Below are 17,723 nucleotides of genomic sequence, written 5' to 3'. Positions count from 1 at the left end.
CCTCAGCAAGGGCGCCGCTGATTGGCCCCGGCAGCGCCGCGGCCGCCACGCCGCACGCGGGCCATGTTGACTGTCCGGCGGCGCGGCGCTCGGCCAATCAGAGAGCGCGGGCGGGGGGCGCGCGGGGCCGCGGGCGCGCGCGGGGCGAGCTCGTGATGAGGGGCGGGGCGGGGCCGGGGGGGCGGCGCGTGCCCGCGTCCTTAAAGTGACAGCAACACCCCTTTCCTCCTCGGCTCCTCCAACTTCCATCAAAAAGTTATCTTCAGTAATCTGCAGGAACTTCCTGGACTATGTGTGCCGGGCCGTGCTGTCCCTCCAAAAACTATCAGGGTAGCTGGAGCCCCACAGAACCAGGGCCTGTGACCACGAGGCTGTTTCCAGCTGCCTCATCAACCTCCTCCTTCTGATCTGGGCGCCGGTCCCAAACACCCACAACAGCGTCACCGTATCAGCCCTTAATTCTCAGCCTAAACTCTCAACTCATTCATCTCCCCCTGGGTAGAGCTCAAGCAACTCCACCACCTCGCCTCTCTGACCTGTCCTCGAAAGTACACAGCCATCCATGACAACATTCCAGCCATGTGGGCTGTCCCATCGTATCTCAGCGATCACAATGAGATCCCTCCATGCCTCAGTAGTTGCAATTTGTCATTAAGATTACCCACGCTGGGAGATTATCCATGCAGTTTCTGAGGCACCGTGCCTGGCCTGTGAAATGTGGTGCTGCTTTACAGCTCCTCTGCAGCAAACGTGGATGCGGCAGTGCCCATCTCCTGCTCGGACACAATTCCCTGTTAAAGCAAGCCAAGAAAATCCCACTATCAGCCCACGTTCTGCGTGCATGGCAGTCTGCAAGCATTGGTGTGAGGAACTGGGCAATTTCAGCACCTGTAGCCACTTCCAGAGTTTTAGACATCTTTCACTCAATAGGGAAAAAAAAATCTCTAACGCTTTTCTCCTGCCAGGGAATTGCCTTGTTCTGAAAAAAGGTTTTCTCCAGGTCTGCAGCTCAGATTTCTGTAACAACTAGTGTTTGGAAGCAATGAGACCAACACTTTATAAATTAACAACTAGTCAATATATTAATGTTGGATTAATTCATTTGCGGTAGGAATTTAAGTTACAGGAATAAGTAAGGAATCTTTGACTAAATAGATACCAATACTGTAATTAAAAATGAAACAATTTTGAAATAACTGCAGGAATGTCGTAGCCAGTTGCACAAACAAGCAGATTTCGTGGGCCAGAGGACATGTTCAGCGGAAGGTTCGCCTTTACTTTGCTTCCAGCTCCCTTTCCCTGTTTCTCCAACCCAGTCCTTTTTGTAACATCAGCAGGTTAACAGCCTTCTCATATTTCCATTAATCCTTAATTTTGGGGCAACTTTATTCATGGTAGTGGCTATGCCTGATTCTCAGTGTTCCAAAGAAGAGCATAATGAACTCTGAAAGAAGGGTTTATTTGAAGGTATTCCTACTCCACACTTTTGTGCTTGCTGCTGGCTCAGACCTATCAAGTATTTAAGATTTTTCTGTCAATCACCATTTTGTTAAAAGCCACTCAGATGCTGAGTACAAACTCCAAACTTTGTCTCCTACAAAAATGTAAGAGAGGTTTTGCCTGACTGTGAGATCTAGCTGCACCTTTCTGTGCTTGTATATCAAGGTAAACACACATTTCAATTACCTTACACCTCTGGATTTTTAGTGTCCCTCTCCAAAGGCATTAAATCTCCCATGATCAATGAAGGAATTTCGCTGACTGCTGTCTAACCTCTTGTAGCACAGTGCTAGACTTCAGGACTGTGGATAAAGCACAATCTGTGGAGTCATCTTGCTGTCAGGTGCTGCTGCCCTGCAGAGAGCTGCAAACAGATATCTGCTGAATCACCCTGGCTCGATTTAAGCACCCAGCCTCACATACAAGGGCTTGGAGAACCAAAACCGAGGGAAGGGATTGTGCCAGAGCTGCCAGACAGATGCACTTGACACTGGAGAGCAAGCTTAAGCTGAGATCTGTAACTAGCATTAAACTGTCTGTGTCTTCTGCCCTTGGGTGGGTATTAATGGAAACTGCTCTCACTGGGTGAAATGCCAGACATTCACAGCCTAATCTGACATGTAAGACTTAGTTTGTCAATGACTTTTCCTGCAGGGGAGGAAGAAGTTTGATCATTGCTAAGCAGAGTCTTGGCACTAAATAGCTGATGTGTTTCTTAATTAATCTGTTCTGTCTCAAGGCACATTAAGTATTATGCATGTGGTACATATAGAAATTGCCTTGTGAAATCACAGAGTGGAGTAAAATTCCTTCCCATATTTGTGTGGTAGAAGTTGTGTAATCAAAGAGGCAGCTAAAGTTGGCCCAACAACTACCACCAGCTGAAAATGCTTAAACTTACCTTCAACTTCTTTTCCTACATTTTAAGCTATGTCCTGTATGTGGCAGCGAATTGCTTATTTGCATGCTTAAAATGCATCCGTGCCTTTGTGCAACAGCAGACAGCAAATAAAAATGTTAGGATAAACAGGTCAAAGAGAGTATCACAAACGTAATCAGCACTCATCAGTTGAAAGTCTTCAAAAAGATTGGTGGCATCAAGTTCACACTGAACAAGTCACAGATTTTTCTACCAAAATCTGAACAAACTGAGTGATGGGAGGAATTTGTTCTCTTGAGTGGAGCAGTATTCACATTTGACATTAATGGCAATATTCACATCAGAAAGGCTGAAAGGCACACTCTGAGCAAGAGACAATTAAAATTTGCTGCTGCCAAGTTTGGCCTTCAGCCAAGGGTACAATTAAAAACAGAAACACCACTCTTTTATCTTCCCTTGCCATCTCTGAATAAATTCTTTGATAGGTGGGAAATGAAAAGCTCCACATTGTATAAGCAAGATGAGGTCTCTATTCCAGGAAACTAAAATATTTTAAAATTCTAAGATTTTGCTATGAGGATTTTCATTTTCATAATGCTTAGAAAATCCTATTCCAGACTGGCTTCTCTGAGAGTGTGTATGCATATACGACCTTAAAAAAAAACCAAACAAAACCAACAAAAAATTGAAATACTGTGTAGTCTGTCCTCTCCCTTTTTCTGGCTGAGTGAGACAGATGACTAAGACACTGCAGACCATTGCTGTTGCATGCCCTTCTCCTGCTTGCCAGGTCTCTCTCACAAAGCAAATGCAATGGAATTCACTTAAGTGCCACCTTGAGGGATTGCCAGGGAATAGGTATTGTCTGTGCAATTCAGTAATCCCACAGATCAATTGGCACACCCACACTGAAAAAGTCATCTTAAGCAGTGTGCATCCAAGCCTGGCTGCAGCATTCTTTGTTTGCTACCAAGTTTTCCTTCACCAGGATTTTATGCATACTGAATTTAAAAAAAATACCGAGGGAGGGAGGGGGAGAGGGAGGGAGGGAGGGAGGAAGGAAGCAGTGTGTGCATGTGGGAAGCATACAGAAAGACTGGAAAATAACCTTTGGAAAATGTGAGTCTGAAATCCTCCCAAGATCCGTGCAAGGAGAGTTGTCCCAGAAACAAAATGAAACACTTAAGAAAGAAAAAGGGCATTAAAAAAAATTCGTTTACCTTGATATAGTAGGTAAGTAATGGAATTGGATTAGGTTCTACTAAAAACATAGCAGGAAGAGAAAGAAACAACATGGGGGGGCAAAAGGCAGGATGTTATCATGGAGATGCCATAAGCTACAGTCCAGGACAGCAATGGATCAACAGCATCTTCTCCATAGTTAAATACTAACTCACCTTAAGTAAGTGCTAACTCAGACCACCAAACAGAATTTCTGTATGCAAATTCCTGACACTATTTGACATTAGGTAGCAGCTTCAGAAGCAGCATAGGCACGTCCCATCCTTTCAAAGATACCATGAATGCCCATGCATCTTCAGGGAGCATGCTGGGAAGAAAATGATGAGCTGATAATGCTGAAGGGAGTTAGGATCTAAAATGCTGCAAAAAAATGTAATTGAACCTTTTCTGTTCCCAAACCAAAGGATGGAGAAGTTGCCCTCATGGCTGTGGCTGGCTGCTTAAAGTATCATTGTGCAGTTTAAACATGCATTTATACAACTGATTAGAAATTAGCAGAATAATCAAATACTGAATGCAAAATTAATTGAATTAGTAATAGCAAGCTAAAGGAAAAGCTCTGTAAACCACATTTCAAAAAGATGGTTGTGAAATAAAGAGAAGGTCAGTATTCTCCCCCACTGCAGAGAGTTCACATACAAATTGTACTTCACAACAGATTTTATTTTCTGCACACAAGATGCATGTGCTTTACTGACCTTAACATTATGTATGTTTTCAAAGGCAAGTACAGGCAAATTAGAAAAAAAAACCCTACTAGACCTTTCTGTAACTCCAAATAATGGGTTCATTCTTCAGAAGGAGGAATATAAATACAAAAATATGAAGGAAAAGCAAAGATGTTTTAACTCTTAATTAAGGAAAGGAACAGTCTGATGATTGTAGCAAGAACCTAAGAGTTGAGAGAGCAGAGGTGTCATTTCTGCAAGTCACCTTGAGAATATTCAATGAATATCATTCTGCAAATCAGACACTTGGCTGTTCTGGGCAGCTGCAAAGTAGGTGAGATATTTTTTAGGATTTCATGAACTTTAGTTCATTTAGTAGCTTCTGCCAGTGAAATGCATTGTTAGGCAACAAAGAGCTCTCCCTGCAGATATAATATGACCATACTCCATTAGAAATGTTATTATCTCAGGGTTAAATCATCATGTTAAAAACATCAGTCTTGAATACAGAGCCATGTCTAGCTGTATTCCCTAACTGCAACCAATCCACAAACTGTATTTCAGTTGGAAACCCTCTGTTAATTCCCCATGGCTCTGAACTGGTAATCAGGTACTTTGGCAGGGCTCCTGTTTCCTTGAAGGGATAGCTCCAAGAACACACCACCTCTGCCATCAGCCCTTCATGTCTTTCCCACCTGTTTGTTCAATGCAGGTGCATTTGCCTTGTACTTACCCACTTGACTGCAACTGCAGGTTGATGATCGGTTCCCTTTTTCAACAAAGGGACTGTTAACTTCTACTATGCAAAGTGCACTGGGTATACTTATGTGAGTTTTTAATAACAGCAGCTAGAATAAGTATCATAGTGGAACTACCCACTTTTCCTGCTTATGTAAAGATACTAAAGTCATCTGGAAAATACTGTTCTTATTGTGGGGCAAATTACTCAGCTCCCACTTAGCAGTAAATTTTTCTGACTGTAACACTGGGTCTTAGATAGAGATCAGTTCACAGGACAAATTAACCAAAGCCTGGACAGCTAGAATGAACAGGAATCCTTATGTGGATTTGCTGGCTGAGCAGCACCTTCACAAACAGAACTGGCAACCACTGTTGCTACTGTTGAGAAGAAACTTCTTACAGGTTGGCTTTTTTTTAATGATGGATTTTTATTGCATTTCCAGATGACATTATTGACCCACGTAAACAGGAATTTTGCTTTGCACGTAATAGAAAGTGTAAACAGAAATTTGAGCATCAGTATCTGCTCACTTCTTCAATGGGAGCCCAGCACTCGCCTTCTAAATAAAAAGTCCTGTTGTTTTCAATTTGCACTTCCATTCTGAACCATTTGTAGATACTCCTTGTGTAGCTTTTCTTGGGTTTCATAAAGTTTCTTTAGCTTCTTAATTTGTCCTTTGCTAAGTTCTTTGCCTTCTGTATCATGGGTGGGAAATCCCTGAAATATTAAAAAAGAAAGAGTATTTAAGATAAATTCTTGGACTGCTTTTGTTCTTTACGAAATGTTTTAATAAGATAGGGAGATAATGTCATAATGACAGGCTGTCAGGAAGGGGTGTATCTTGGCTAATTTTAGTCACCTAGAAGTTTGACAGGTAACTTGGACTATTTCTGTGTGTTCCCTTCTTAGTTAAAGAAGGGGCATAAGGGTGTATTTATCTTCTGTCCTGTACCATGTAAGGGAAGCTTAGACCACTAACTTCTAGATGGTTTTAGTTAAGAGAATAATGACTAATTCCTGAACAGATGGTTAAAATAATCTTTTAATCATACCACCAGATTGAATTGAAGGCTTAAAGCAAAAGCAGTGAGAGATTTATGTTCTTGATGGAGAAAGTATGATCAGCATTTTTATGGACGTTCTCTTTGGCTTGCAGGGGTATTTTCCAGTATTTATACTCTCCATTCTGATTTGCCCCCAGGGCCTGAATTTGTGCAGGTGAAGGGGAGAGGCAGAAGCAGGATCAATGCCCCAAATCAGGTATTGAAGAAACAGTGCTTTATATTTTCCAAGTAACACTTTTATCTCCAAAGGGAGCAATCAAGAGCAAAGTTATGCATACAGCCCCTTCAGAGATTCTTTGCCAGGAGTGAGCAAAACAGTGGGCAGGAGTGAACAGGAAACACAGGACCTCTCCAAAAAACATCAGTTCTGGCAGAGTCGGGGAGTTTGTACTTGGAAATGAATACCCTGCCTTGCACCAGAGTAACAAATCTGTGAATGAACATCATTCACTTTCCTACCCACAATATATATTTTGTTTTGCAATAAGAGGAGCCAAAGGAAATGTACAATGAATGTACAAAGGAATGTAGAAGGAAAATACCCTTGAAATTATGGCTAACAGAAACCTTACTGCCCAGTGCACAATAAAATTCATATATCACCTTTTCTTTCTCTCCTTCCCTCCTCTTGCCACATTAATAGCACTGCACTGGAGGTTTGGAACAAGATTGCTATAAATATATACAAATAAGTATGTACAGCTGGGGAAGGAAAACCTCTTCCTATATGAAGAAAAGTCTCTTACATTTTCATCAAACATGGAATATTTGTCAGCTTCCAATTTAAACATTTCATGTGGTGAAATCTTCATTTTTTCCAGTTTTGCTGCCTATAAAACATGCATTAACATCACAGTTAATTACTGACAACCTGTCACATATGCAAAAGGAGAAATAGATTGTAATTTCAAAATCAAAGAGCATTCAATCCATAATTGTTTATTATGTGAAAAGAAACTTGGAGTGAGGTGTTTCTCACTAGGAAGGAAGTTCCTCACTTCTTCTACTGAAGACTCAGTAGGTCTTAGCTGTGCTTGTCTGGGGGAAAAAATGGTTTAAACCTCTAGAGAACCACTTTATAAAATAGATGCATTGCAGAAACTCAAAATAATTTGCTTACATACTCCAAAAACTACATCTGATTCTTGCCAATTTGGTTCCTTAGTCGACACAAAGTGAATAGTTGCTATGAGTAAAGAATATTCAGCAATTAACTCACTGCAAAGGGAACTACCTTTATCAACCTTCCTGCTGGGAAGCAAAGGTCTCACAAGAATCAGATGCAGTAATTGCACTGAAAATAAACTGAACTCTCCCTTATCTGTAAACAAGCACATCTCAGAATCTTTTCCATGTAATTTTTGCCCAATGCAAGGGAATCACCTTTCTGAAAAAATGAAAAAAGGTACTTGGAATTTGTGGATGAAAAATGCTATTTATCTTGTTTTATCTCTGTACATGGTGCTCTCTAAAAATTTTCTTCCTCTTTTAACACAGGATGTATTTCCTGTACTGTTAAAGTCATCAGCATGGCAAACAATATTTTCTCTTATGAGTTTACCTCCTCTGTCTGCCTACTCCCCATCCAAAGCCCAAAACCTTTGAGCTATCTGAATTCCAACCACAGAAGTAAAACATTTCACTGCTCAATCATAAGGAACAGGGGATTTCTAACATAGAAAAAGAAAAAACAAAGGAGAAAAAGACACCCTTTTACATATACCTATGATACTAGAAAGGGAATAAAATAATAAATGACACAAGCAAAATCTTCTCTAACAGTAACAAGCATGTAAGATACAACTTTGTCAATTAAGGAAGTAATACTGTTTATAGACTGAAATTAAATGCTACAAGTTCTGTAGTAAGTTTTTGCAGGCTTCAGTTGTGTTTTCAAAAATGGTTTCTCTATAAGAATTGAAAGTCCAAATCTGAACTGCAAGCCAACGTCATTCTGAGCAGGAAATTGTACACAAAAAAAAAGAAATGGAGACCTGGTTAAGGCTGGGCAGAGAGCCTGTGTTCTAATGTGTTCTTTCCTGCATGTGACTATTGCTACCTACCACTTTCCTTCAAAATGAGGCTACTTACTTCCTGCTGTTGTTTTTTCCTTGCTGCTTCTTCTTTCTTCCTTTTTTTCTCTTCTTCTATCTGTGAGAGGCAGTGTTAGTGAGTAAAAGGTAATGCACTATTTCATTTGGTTGTTTTCTACAAACCTGAGCCAGCTCCCCTGGATATCTAATTACAGACAGAGCTGGCAGCATGACCTGCAGCAAACCCACCATGCCTTATAATTAGGATTGTCTGATACTTCCCACTGTATGACTTTGATTTCATTTGCTTTTATTCACAGCTAAACCAGTTTTAACTGTTCAGAATGCATTTTGCATGCAAAGTGGATACCTATAAAAGAATACCTAAAAGAAATTGTCCTGTCATTTTAGGGGGAAAAATGTTTTGCAAATGAGTTTTAAAAAAAGACTGTATTTCAGTGATATTTTAAGCTCTTGCCTCAAACTGTGAAGACATCACACTTTCTCAAGAAGCAGTTGTATCACTTGATGTTCCTAGGGAAACAACTATCCAAATTTAGCCAACTTGCTAAAAATCCCATCTTGCACTTGCCCAGGAGAGACCTGTCAGTTCTCCAAGGGTTCTGCCAGTGCTGAACATAACACTGTTTCCAGGGAAAAGGGACGCTGGCAGGTCCTACCCAGCAGCTATAAGCAAACTGCCTTCAAATGCCATTCTGATGAAAACATCTGGAGTTGGCTAAAACAACTTTTTACTTCTCCTTTTTCTAAAAAACATCAACATGGAATAAGAAATGTTGGAAAATCTTCCAAGTGTTTCTAGTCATGAAAGAATTTTGCTATTTGGTAAAACTGAAGACAGACATATGAAGTGCTACTCTTAAATATCACAAAGTCAAACATTAATGCTAGGAAGTGCCAAAATCAGGGTTTCTGTACAGACCTTGGACATGTGAATTAGAATTCACAAGCTTTCTATAGTAACATGAATTCTTTCCCCCACATCCTGAATATCTCACTAATCCACACTATATTAATTAAGATTTAGCCAGTATATTTTTTCCTCACATATGAGATGAATACAAACTAGTTCTGTGGAAAATGTTGACTTCATTTGTACAAACAAAAGAAGTCTGAATTAGCTTCTCATTGGAATTGTTCTTCCAGAGAGAAAAGACAGTTTGAATGCAATACTTAACATCCCTTAATTAGATACAGATCTTAAAAAGCAAACATAAAAAATCTTAGAGGTATTCATTCACTAGGTCCCATACAAAGTTCTCAAGAAGCTGTTTCGAAAAATTCTTTTTTTTAACACACTTAAATTTTTGTATCAATTCTCTTATGCCATTTTCCTTGTTGCTAGTCTGCTATAATTTTTCTTATGTATTATCAAAGAAATGTAGAAGTATCCATAGCTAACACATTACTCTTAATTTTAAAAATATAGGATGCTTAAAATAGTAACCTTTTTCTTTTCTTCTCTTTCTTTCAATAATGTGTCCTTATCCACTAATTTAACCACGGTTGGAAGTCCTAAAGAAAGCAAAAAGAGATGGATTAGTTTCTTAATTAGTCAAAGGTAAATGTGTTCACCCTGTGATAACTGTTTGCTTTTGCATGCTGAATGCACTCAGTGACTACTCAAAAGTGACTAAGAAGTTAGGTGCCATACAAAAAGATGAAAAATATTGCAGTGCATGTTTTTTTATCTGTACATGCATATATCCAGTTCTATATAATCATACATATATACACCATTATATATGGTATATATTATGTGCCATTATATATAGTATATATGAAATATATATATGGTGCACATATGATATGCTATAGCTTTGCAGTCCTTAAATTTATCGAATTATTCCAGATTAGTTTTGACAGTTTGTTTTCCCACTTCTCAGGAAAACAGCAGGGTTATAAAAACATCTGCTACAAAGTTTCGAGAAATAACTGAGTACCTTCATGATCTTCAAGTCGAACTCCAAGTTCAGGCAGGATGTCATCCCGAAGAGTGTCACTCAACTGCAGCACTTCAGTTACTACAGAGCATGAAAAATGCTTTTAGGGAAGTCAGATGTGGCCGAGGTACACTTTTATGCAGCTACATAGTTACTTCAGTGCAATTAAGAAATTGCCACTCTCTCACACAGAGAGAGAAAGGTCTTTAGTTTTAAAGTGATAACTAAGTAAATCCTGCCTTATTTCAGCTACACAGAGAAGCAGCATGTTTCTTTGCAGGGACTTGAAAATCATAAATTTCTTCTACGATACCCTCACTGTTCCTGAAGGGGAACAGAAAGAAAATCCAAGGCAATTCAGAAATGATGCAACAGTTCTGCCAGGGTATGGTGGAAGGGTACATGACTCAAGAAGATCCTAATGGTTGCTGTAGGATGTGCAATAAGAAAGGTTAAAAAACTAATTTTAGAAAAACCACAAATTAACATATCCTGTGCTAAACCTAACAGTGCCCTTTGAAGGACTATGACTTTGTTGATTTGATAACTACACACACATTTGTCAGAGGAACTGTAATCCCAACATCCTCTTTTTATTTCAAACAATCTAGTTGCAGCAGAATGGAGAATTTTGGTTTGCCTTTCTGCATGGTTATCAGGACATCATGGCTAATATTTTTTTCCCTTGCAAACTTATCAAAGAACCATTGAAGACAGCAAATGGTTAAGAACTTAAGATTTAGCTGAAATACATGCTATCAGCTCTTAAGGGGAAAACAAATCTTCATACAGGTAATTTTTTGGATGAGAAACTGTATCAGCTGAGAAGCAGCAGAACAGTTAAGAGGAACGAAATGCATCAAGGAGACCCAGAATGCTGTTGTTGTGAATTCAGTGGCATTTTTTATAGGCAGTCTGATATTTGGGAGGAACACTTACCAAGTGTGACAAGACAGATATTGGGTTAGATGTGCTTGTAATAAACAAGTGTTCTCCCTTTCAGCAATTCTTAGCTGGTTAAACCTAAGAAGTACTCAGGGTCTCAAAGGTATTATTTCAGGCAGTGGAAGCTTCCATCCAGGCAGTTTCCTAACCACTGCACATTCTGGTAGATACAAGTACCATCCCTGAGCCTTCATCTCTTCCACAATTCTCAGAGAGCTGCAAGTGAACAGAGCACTGACTATCCTAAAAGTATAAAAAGGAACACCCTGTTTCAGTGCATGGTTGTGTTCTGTGGCTCTCTCTTTGCATAGGAAACCACTGCAGTGTACAGAACCTCTTTTGTCTGCCATAAAAAGAGTTGTTTTTTCTCCTAATCCAGAGCAGTTACACACAGTGAACCACAGTCATGTTTGATGCAACTCTAAATAAGCCATTAAGATAAACCAGGGGTAAGAGTACCTCACTGGCTGTTGACACGAAAAGGTGTTGGCTCTAACCTAGGCAAAGGAATTACACATATCATATCAAGACATATCGTATCAGAAACACCTACTGCTTATTCACTAAAACAGCATCTGCACAATTACAGATGTTTATTTATCTAAAATCAAGAATAATTGAAAGCTGAAGAAGAAGAAATCCACCAATGGGAAATGTATAATGAAACATTTTATTTATGAGAGGACACATCCTCTGATCAATCCTGTCATCCAAAGGAATCAGCACGGCGCTTCTTAAGGCTGAAATGTGCCTGCTCTTTGCATTTGGTACCTCCAGAGCAAAGATGTTTAGGATTGGGAAGGACATTGTTTACGGGCTGCCTCAAGACACTAGGAGGCTAGTCTCACTGAGGACAGTGACCAGGAAACCAGCAGGAAAATGCCTTATCACCAGTGCCCATGAACATCCCAGCAGATGGACACTCCTTTGGCCTGTGACTATTTCCCAGACCTCTCTTCGCATTTTCTGTGAATTTCAAGCCAAAAGTATCAGATGTGAAACAGATGTTGAGATATTGTGAATGGGAACACTGTGATGGGGAGGAAAAAGAGAGCTTGAAAAGCATCTGGAGAATGCTGAATATAAAGACTGGCAGCTAAAGACAAGAGCAGGCAATGCTACAATGAGAGAGTTTGTCCCAATTCTGGTCAGCTAATGACATATTTGGAAGAGGGCAGAAGGTGCAGAGGGCACTGTGTCCTAGAAGCAGCTTAGAACAAGATGCCATATGGCACCAGCACCACTGGCAGGAAATGAAGATGCAGGCAGAGTTCAGACATGGACACCTTTACCATGGGGTAGTCAATTTAAGCAGGTCTCCTGAGGCTGGTAATCAAAACCTGAAGAACTTGCTCTTGTTTAAACATCTGAATAACAATATGTTGCTAATAAGAATTCTTCCCAAGCACTGGGAGCTGCACTGGGCCACAGATCATCTCCACTGTGCATCCTTGCAGAGACAAGTATATGGGAGTCTTTAGTTGGTCAGCTATCCAAGTGAAATGTCAGGATATGCAAAAGACAGAGATGCTCTGACCAGCCAGTCATCGACACATTTGGCAGAGGTTTTCTGCATTTCTTTCCCCTGTGCAGCCAGCACAGTGTTTTGCTTTGTCTGTTGACCATCTTTGTCTGTTGCTAGGTAGGTTCATAAATTAAGATTCAGCTGCAAATGATCAGTGCAGGTGTCCAGTTTGAAAAGTAATAACCTTATAAAATAGGCAATTTATTTTACTAATGTGTTTGAATGCTACCCATTCTGGATGATGGTAACATTTTTGCAGAGTATATATATTCTGATTCTTACTAAAAAACAGCCTTAAAAATGGCTATTCTGTGAAATGTTTTGTAGGTACATTTTCAAAGTACATATATGGATGGGGACATTTGTAATACTCTGCAGGTTTTACAGAGCCACATACTTTTTATTTAACCTCTGAGAATACTTAAAGCAATACAGATTATTTTAACTAATATTTAACACAATCCTGCCAGCAACAGGCTGTGATGGGGAAACTCCCTTTGCCTAGAGCCATGCAGAGGCAATATCCCCAGCCAGTAATCAGAACAACTTTTACAGTAATTTAATGCTTCCTGCAGGCAAGGATTTAATGGGTAAAGGGAAACAAATCTGTAGCATGTCAGTGCAGGTCCTGCCAACCACTACTCAGCTTCCATATATCAAATAGTTTAAAAGAAATGTGCCTCCCTGGTCAAATTGCAGAGTGCTGTATGCCCCAATCAAGCAGCAACTAGATCCAGTTTAATTCTTACTGTCCAGTATATTTCAGGCAAAAATCACTGCCTTCCAAGCAGGAAATTCAAGTGCCAGTAAGCAGTCTAGAGCCAAGTGCATTCTAAAAATTATCTACAAGAAGCCCCATGATATTTAAACCTTACCACTGCTAAAAGCAAGGATCAATTTAGCTCAACCATCAGAAAGCAAGGAAAAAAGAAGCTTCATATAAAAAAGTATTTATGTTAAATACCAAAAGACTAAAGCTCACATTTTTTGGCTGAGGATATATATACGAACCTCTTGAATTAATTCAAGTTACAGAAAATATTTACTTATTTACTAATAAGCCTATTTCTCAGCATCAATTAGGCCTATAAGAGTCTGACAATAATAGCAGAGTAGCCACATCAGGAAATACAGTTTTGTGCTTTTAATGTAAACTTATTAGCTTCAGGACTCCAAACAGAAGCAGAATGAGAGTCTGGAGTCTTTTCCAGCTGAATAGGTTACCAGACACTACAAGTAATTTTATGCATCTACGTAATATATGGGTTACTTATATGTAAAATAATTAAAAATGCCCTGTTTTGCCTTCAAGTACAAAACCCAGTGTCAAAGTTTTAAGAAAACAAGAATCAAATACATATTGAAGACATGCAAAATTCCACAGGGAACAGCAAAAAACAGTGGAGCTCCTCCATTAGGAAATACCAGTAAAATCAAAGAAAGCTTAATGGAAGAACCTTTTTAACACTCTATAGTTCTGCTGCCAACACACACAGCATGATCAAAGCTTTTCAGAGGGATTAAAAAAAGCACCTGAAACAACTTCTAGCAAACTCCCAGATGAATTCTCCAAAGAGAGCACTCCAATTACCATCAGGGGAGCTACGATTCCAACTATGCTAACAAATAACAGTGAACATCTTGGGCTATTTAAACGCAGACACTATTACTGTGTAGCAATCTACACTTTTAAGAGAATGCAAACTCCCAGGGGAGGAGATCATGGGTACTTTCATATCTAGAAAGCAGGGAGTGCCCTAACCTAGAAAAACAGCAGCTACACCTCATCATTCCAGAACTTTTAGATTCTTTAGGAAATTAAAATTAGCTTAGTAGCCTGTAAAAGAGTCCCAAATTAAAGAGAGAGGCAGCAAAGATCCAAAAATTCAAATTCAAAGATGCCTTACTTTTATTCCCTAAGCAAGGAGAGACTGTCAGCTGCCTCACACCCACACCTCCATCCTCTCCCCCAGTTTGGTTCCTATGACCTACAACTCTCACGTGCAACAGTACAGGAAAAAGTGAACTCTCACCTTTCTTCTCTCTGGCGATTTGTCGCACTCCTTCTCTGAACTCAGAAAGAACTTGGAGGTATGGCATCACTGTAGACTCAATCTGCAGGATCATTATTTCCACAGTTAGTTAATCATCATTTAGATATAAAACATGTCCCTACCCACTTCATATTTATGTGCTGATGGATGGAACTTGACCCTCAGGGCAGATCTGTATCAATAAAAATTGTCATTGCTCTATTGATGTCAAAGGATAGACGATAATTTGCATTAGCTATCAATTTTCCTTTTGTGCAGCTAAAATCAGCTTGCAAAATTCAGCCTCTCCCCATTCCTTTCACCTCTTTTCAGTTAGATCCATCATTTCCAGTTAGATCCATTCCAATTCCATAGGGTTATGCTACAGTCCAGCTAACTAACTCTAATGCAGTGCAGGGATAAAAACAGCACTCAGATGAATTTGGTCCTTCATGTACTGTGTTGTCTTAGGCCCAGCTCTTTATAATAACAATACCATTATACCATGATAATAATACCAGGCGAAACTGATGTTAGGACACAGATCTGCTCCTGAGATTTCAGTTTATGCTAATTTCCTGTATTTCCAATACAGTGCAAATGTCTATAATCCTCACAGAATTGCCTCTCCTACAAAAAGTGGGGAAAGATTACTGTTGAATTATTTCAGGTGTAAGTAAACACTGGTCATGAAATCTCAGAGAAAAAGTCCTGTGAGTCTGGTCTCAATGGCAGTAAATAGCAGCAGCAAGCAGTTAGTGAACAGCTACAAAAACAACAGATCAGAGCCATCTGCCAACACTTCTCTGGAATCCCAAGAGGAAAAGCCAGGCCCTCAGGGGAAAGGCTAAATTAAAAGTTTCATTACTCTGGAGGGTGAGGGAGAGAAAAAAAGTTGCAAACTTTTCTCCTCTACACTTTCCGCGTCTTTCCTGTCTGTTAAATCTCCATGACAAATTTCTGTGCAATTAAGGGACAAGATAGTCTGTCATGCTGTAAAAGTGCCCCTGTGAAAAGAATTGGGGAGGTCTGTTAAAACATTTTATAAATGTGAACACTGTGCAATCAGCTTCATAATCAGAAGCTGTGCTGACAAGTTTGGCCCAAGGAACAGACTCTGAAAAGAGAGGAACAGTCTCATCTCCACTCTCTCTCTGCACTGAAACTACCTCTTCATGCAAATAAAGTGGTGTTGGGAAAGCAGGCACTGTCATTGCTTTATCAGTCATTTCAAGATGAAAGGTTTTTATTTCCAGAATAACTAACTTGAGAGAAATGCTGAATTCATTTGGAAAATGATATTATGGAACTGAGGTTTTCTGACTTCAAATCTCTTATATCCACTTTTCAAGTAAATTACTGACCCATGGTAACTAAGCTAGTTGTTCTTTCAGAGCTTTTGAAAAGGATTATGCCTTTTTTGGCAATATTGACCCTATTGGTTCTTTCATCTCCAATTTAAACGAAGAAACAACTGGCCTCACTCACAGCCTTCTGTAATGAGAAGTTTTTGAACCTTGGAAGTTCTCCTCTTTTAATTTTTGCTAAGAAAAATAAGTATCTGCATGGAGGACTGAAAGACAGTATAATATTTAATGAAACAGCCAAAACACTTGTGATATTATGCATTTTTATATTATAATGCTTAACACCAGTAATGACCTGGATGATAAAAACAAAAGCTTCTTCTGTGTAAGAGATGTTAGCACAAGATTCTTCTGACAACTGTGCTAACAGTGTTGCAAAACGTGGAATATGTAAAATTTCCTTCAGAAAGGATGTTCTTTAATGTTTGATCTTTGTATCCTTTCAAGCCTAATCAACAAGAAGGGATATTTAATCCCTGAAACAGAGAGCAGCTAACAAGCAAGCTCTAAGTGATGCCCAGGTGTCAGAAAAACAAACTACTTGTTGGTAGAATTGCCTTGTTAAGGTTTAGGACTGGACATGCTACAATGATCTCAGACCTTAGGGGAGGCTAACAAAGCTTGGGAAGAAGGATGGACCACTGACAATGGACACTAGGAATGCCACAAAGAATTTATGCGCCACAAGGACACTTGGCAGAACTCCCAGGATAAGGGGAAAACTCATAAAGCCAACTCATCAACTGTGCTGGAATCAGCTCCCACTGAGTAAAAGGTAATTCCAACCACCAGTTCAGGGACCATCAACCCAAAAAACCCACTGGCTCAAAAGAACAGAAAGACTGAGCATGCAGACTAATCAGCATGGGAAGCAAGAAAATTATTAACCAAGAGAGGATAGAATACTAATTAATAAGAGAATTATGTAACTTGTAGCCAATAAACACTAGTTCCTTTGTTTGCTAAAATGTTTAAGTAGTAAAAAGTTTTGATAGGTGGTGTGCTTGATTTGTGGAATACCACTGAGTACCCAGGCTTGCACAACTCTGAAACAAATAATCCATGTCTCTCTTGAGTGTGTAATCACTGGCTCGTTGCACATGGATAACAACTCCATTTTTTGTGGACAACAACGTGTTAGCACGGGATTTTTATTTTTTCTGCACAAAATTCTTCTCACTCCACCACCCTTGGCAGTGTTATTTTCAAGGAGTGAAAGGACTTCGCTTCAAGCTATCACCAATCCTTCCATAAAGCATATCTATTGGAAACACTGCTTGAAGTGCTAAATACAAATTTAATTTTCATTTTCCCTAAAAAGGTAGGTGTTAGAGTGCTTCCTTTCTTCTGAAATTCAAAATAATTCTTAGCCAAATTAAAAATCACTGTTGATGGGCTTTGTAGGCAATACTGAACATCTTCCTTATTATATAATTAATAAGAATTTCCACAGCACACTAATGTAAGTATTTGCATGGGCAATTATCAGATGAGTGTTCATTCCCATTCTTCAACCACAAGCAAGCTTGCCAATTCTTTTGATGAATAAAAAGTTTAGCTTTTTTGTTACACCAGAAATGTTTCATTTAGTCCTTTTAAGGAGGAGCAGAAAGATGCATGGTCACACCTTTAAATGCAGAAAAATACTTGAAAAACAGCACTGATGTGGCCACAAGAGATTTTTGGCACGAACAAAGTGTTGATGGCTTTCACATGGAGTTATTTTTCCTGCCCGCACCAGAAAATGTTCCAGTTATTCC

At 39.4% G+C, this 17,723-nt stretch overlaps 1 protein-coding gene across 3 annotated transcripts in view; it reads right to left on the bottom strand.

Annotated features, from left to right (window-relative positions):
- Positions 1-4,264: 4,264 nt before the first annotated feature.
- The window catches only part of CARS1 (cysteinyl-tRNA synthetase 1), a 34,781-nt gene continuing 21,322 nt past the window's right edge, over positions 4,265-17,723 (bottom strand). For all 3 annotated transcript variants that reach the window (XM_069016927.1, XM_069016928.1, XM_069016929.1), the window contains 6 exons: positions 14,597-14,678; positions 10,094-10,174; positions 9,598-9,665; positions 8,188-8,247; positions 6,843-6,926; positions 4,265-5,749 (listed from right to left, as the gene is read on the bottom strand). In XM_069016927.1, the coding sequence (XP_068873028.1) occupies positions 5,615-5,749; positions 6,843-6,926; positions 8,188-8,247; positions 9,598-9,665; positions 10,094-10,174; positions 14,597-14,678 (510 nt within the window). In that variant the 3' untranslated portion in view covers positions 4,265-5,614. The remainder of the gene's footprint in view (positions 5,750-6,842; positions 6,927-8,187; positions 8,248-9,597; positions 9,666-10,093; positions 10,175-14,596; positions 14,679-17,723) is intronic.

The sequence above is a fragment of the Aphelocoma coerulescens genome, chromosome 5 (genome assembly GCF_041296385.1).
Source record: "Aphelocoma coerulescens isolate FSJ_1873_10779 chromosome 5, UR_Acoe_1.0, whole genome shotgun sequence".
Lineage (NCBI taxonomy): Eukaryota > Metazoa > Chordata > Aves > Passeriformes > Corvidae > Aphelocoma > Aphelocoma coerulescens.
The sequence above is the reverse complement of the archived record's forward strand: the minus strand, read 5'-3'. Positions and strand labels throughout refer to the sequence as shown.